The sequence below is a fragment of the Siphateles boraxobius genome, unplaced genomic scaffold (genome assembly GCF_051911475.1).
Source record: "Siphateles boraxobius isolate OS27281-9 unplaced genomic scaffold, OSU_SipBor_1 204, whole genome shotgun sequence".
In the NCBI taxonomy this organism is placed as follows: Eukaryota; Metazoa; Chordata; class Actinopteri; order Cypriniformes; family Leuciscidae; genus Siphateles; species Siphateles boraxobius.
Window position 1 is genome coordinate 4,370,869 of NW_027508816.1, and position 4,011 is coordinate 4,374,879.

The 4,011-nt window shown below is 43.8% G+C and overlaps 1 protein-coding gene across 1 annotated transcript; it reads right to left on the bottom strand.

Moving 5' to 3' along the window:
- Positions 1-1,294: 1,294 nt before the first annotated feature.
- On the bottom strand, positions 1,295-3,693 carry LOC143745526 (zona pellucida sperm-binding protein 3-like). Its single transcript, XM_077237653.1, has 8 exons — positions 3,137-3,693; positions 2,508-2,626; positions 2,330-2,433; positions 2,068-2,245; positions 1,818-1,935; positions 1,652-1,734; positions 1,446-1,537; positions 1,295-1,379 (listed from the first exon to the last, which is right to left on the bottom strand). Exons 1-8 carry the CDS (start codon positions 3,680-3,682, stop codon positions 1,309-1,311), a joined length of 1,311 nt encoding a protein of 436 aa, XP_077093768.1. The 5' UTR covers positions 3,683-3,693; the 3' UTR covers positions 1,295-1,308.
- Positions 3,694-4,011: the final 318 nt, after the last annotated feature.

The following is a 4,011-nucleotide window of genomic DNA, read 5'->3' on the forward strand; positions in this document are numbered from 1 at the left end:
AGGCCCTGTTTCCTGGTTGGCATTATACGGCTCATAGACTTGAGCTTGCTGTGAGTGACACATTCAAGGAAATTGGATCTACTGATTATTTTAAAATCCTCATGGATAAACTTTACTTGCTCTACCACACATCCAGCAAAAATAAAATGGAACTGGAAGGGTGTGTCTCCTTCATTTCACGGGGATCCGAAGGGTGCATTTGAAGTCGCTTTTGAATAGGGGTAGCTATTGTCGCGCCGCGATGACGTAATCGGCCTTCGACTGCAGCCTCCGAATGGTGCAGCTTTGAATTGGATCATCTTTGTCGAGCCGCATTGACGCAACCGGCCTTGAATTGCACCCTCTGAATTTGGACACCTGCAGTCAACAGAAAGATCTAAAGGGCCCAGCAAAATAAAACTCCCATAATTCCTCGCCATCTCTTGATTTCGGGGCATGCGAGTTTCTTAACACGATGCATGATGGGATACACTTAAGAGCCCCATGGCACTTCTCAAAGAGTAGAGGTGTAACCCTGTTGTCCTAAACAAATTCCCTCCATTGGCCTCCTAATAATCACCATCCATTGAATCGGCTAGATCACTCTCCACCTAATGCTGGTGTGGGGTGAGCGCATTGGCACCGCTGTACTGTGTCTGCCGTCGCATAGTCCAAGTGGATGCTGCACACTGGTGGTTGAGGAAAGATCCCCTGATATAATTGTTAGGTGCACAGTAGTACAAATGAAAGCGCTACATAAAATGCCTCATTAGTGGAAATGATTTACCAGAACCATTTCCGTTAAACAAATTGGGTAACACTTTCATCTCAATAATCCTGACTAAGTAACTTTGCAGCTACAGGTCAACTGTCATTAGATTATTAGTAGACTGCCCACTTAATATCTGCTAACTATTTTGTTGGTCTCCCAGCAGACGTTCTACTGACTATGTAACTTGGCAACTCAATCAACTGAACTATGAATCAACTAACCGTCTACTAATACGGTGTTAATTGAAAAGTTACTTCTAGTAGAATGTCTAAAGTGGATATCGAAATAAAGTGTAACCACAAATTGTAACAAACTAATGGCTTCAACAGCATAACCTTGAGCTTTCACTAGCGGCCTTTAAAAGGTTCATCATTTAAAACTTCAATTTCTCCATTGGGAGTTATTAACTTCAGGAAGACGATGGTTGCGTTCTATACGGGACGACAATTAATTTCACAACATTGACAGAATGAGGCACTTTCAAAAACCAAAAGCAGTTAAACCAGACATGCAGCAAAATGACAAGTCAGATACAACCAAGAATTGATTCGTCAGTTTTATTGAGAACCACTCTTTTGCCCTTGAACAATTACAGGACCAAGTGCGGCCTTGCCTTCCCACTGAATGCCTAGAGAAGAAAGCCAAGTTAGAGCACTTGAATCAAAAGTAACCTTTAAGAGCAAAAGCTACCAACCTCCATAGGGAGAAGCAGCAAATTCACCATCAGGACCACATGTTGAGTCACAGCAACCACAAACTTGGTCGTTTCCATCAGCAGCAAACCACCTGCAACAAAACAAAGACATGGAACCTTAAACATGAGAGAAGTCAACTTGAAAAAACCCCCGAAACCCCCCCCCCCCCCCCCCCCCAAAAAAAAAACAACAACAACTCGCGTACCCATTGGCAAAAGAACAGGATTTACGCTGAGCATCACTGGGTGCAGAAGCAATAGTTGCCTTCAGAATACATGTTATGTAGATCTGCAAAGGATGACAGACAAGTCTCAAAACCAAAGCAGATGGGAGGAGAAGTCAAGTTAACTCATGATATTTGTAGTACATACAGAAGGACTGTTGCCCTCCTGGAACATAAACGCCTCTAGCTGGAACTGTATCTTGTCAAGCTGGGACCGAGGCATGAAGCGGGAGCTGGAAGCTGTAGTTTTGGCATCCACAAAGCACCTGTCAAAAAAAAAAAATTAACTCATGAATGTCAATAGAGCATCAAGCAACTAGACCTTACCCATGATTGTGACAAAGTGGTTACAAAAGGCAACTTAAACAGTCCTGCCGCATCAAGGGCCATGACCTTACCCGTGATTCTCAATGAAGGAATATCTCGGAAGGGAGTTCACATCAGGCACTTGAGTGGCCACACAGCGGTCCACAAACACACGCAGAGGCACATGATTGTACTGCTTCACAGATGCCTCGATGTTAATAACACCACCCAGGAAATAGGAGTATGAAGGCCTCTGATAGGACCAATCATCTACACACAAAAAAAAACATTTTAGGCACAGCCACAATAGCAAGGGTAAAGACTTATTTTATTGAAAAAAAAACCTGTACCAACCCATCATGATCTTCAGGGAGAACTGCAAGACTTCTTCACCAGCTTCTGTTGAGGCATACGGGACCCATGTTGGCCTCAAGGCATCACTGCTTACATTTTGGAGCCTTCGGTTCATGAAAGTACACATTAAATGGTCTCCCAGTTCAAGAAAGTGCAGAAAGTCACAGAGATCCCCTACCTTTGATAATGGCATTGAACACCAACAATTGCACCATCGGCCCGGGTAATCGGTGTACCTGCAAGCGCCTCAGGGGTGTAGGTAAGAGAGAAGGTGTAGACAAGCTCATCCTCATTCATCTGTAAAAAGACTGGTTACCAAGAGGGTCATCCCAGAGACTTTACATACACCAAGACCATGCACTCATATTTCTATGAATGGGAGAAGGTGCACTGCAATATCATGGAATTCCTTAAGAGCAAATCACCAATTAGTAAATTCTTCACATCACCACAGCTGCCATCAGAAGCTCCAGTGTTGCCAGAGAGATAGTCATGTTTTGGAGACACGCATTAAGGACTAAACATGCACATTTTGCTGTTCCAGAGTTAAAACTAGCTTTAACACTATAGAGGCACAAGATTTGATGTTCTTGTTTCTGAAGCTCCTTTCATACCACTTATGGGATAGTTTACATGAGATGTTGGTTTGAAGGGTTGTTTAAAGTCAAGTAACTTAAATTTAGGATTTACCCATTCAAATAGATAAAAATTGGCCTTAGCTGCCCTGGCATTGTAAAACCAAGTAAACCGACTTTCTTTGAAAGGTCCTCTGTCACAAATAACCCATTAATATGCATCTTTTCTTACCATCAGCATGCTGTTGCAGTCCTGTAATTCATACTCAAAGATGAGCACTCTTGACCCAGGATCCTGACCAACAACAGGACATCCACCTAAAGACAGACCAGTTGGCTGGATCAACTGACCATTGCTGAAAAAGTCCTGCTGGACCTCTACGAGAACCCGGTTCTCGCCACATTGAACCGCTACGCTGCTGGGAGTCACAGGTTGTCTCAACTGGAAGTCCACCGCCAACTCGCTCTGCACCTCAGGAACGATGGGATACCTCCAATCCAAAGGCTTCACTGGACCCTGCAACCGCTGCTTCTCCTGATGGCCAAAAGGATCCTGCAAAGGGATTTTGGAGTCGGCACCCAAAGGACTCTGAAACTGAGAAGCCACTTGCAAAGGGTTCCAGAGCCCTAGAGGAGAAAGGGCAGGACTTCTGGAAGCTGGATCTGATTTTGGCCCCATGCTTCTTGGACTATGACTGTACCTCAAACTTGCCAAGACATCAGGTAGATCAAATGCAACGATAACAACCACCACTAAAACAACTTTCAGGAACCACATCCTGACAAATTTTGACACAAACACCACAACAATCACCATTGCTTGGCTTTGCCATTTTGTACAGCTTTGAGTTAAGATGGCTCCACCCCTTTTACCTTAATTGATTATCCTTGATTCTCCCCTGGACATGTAGAGTGTATGCATCTTGGGGAAGCAGCACTCTGCACATTTTTCTATCAGGTTAAACTTTGATTAGTCACTCAAACCTATATCTAAACCTCTCACCGTCGGTTGCGCATATCCCCCATGTTTTGTAGTTTTTTAACACTTTTTACCCGTGTTTGTAGTTCCTCCTCCAAAAGCGTTCCAGTGTTGACCTTTATAACCTA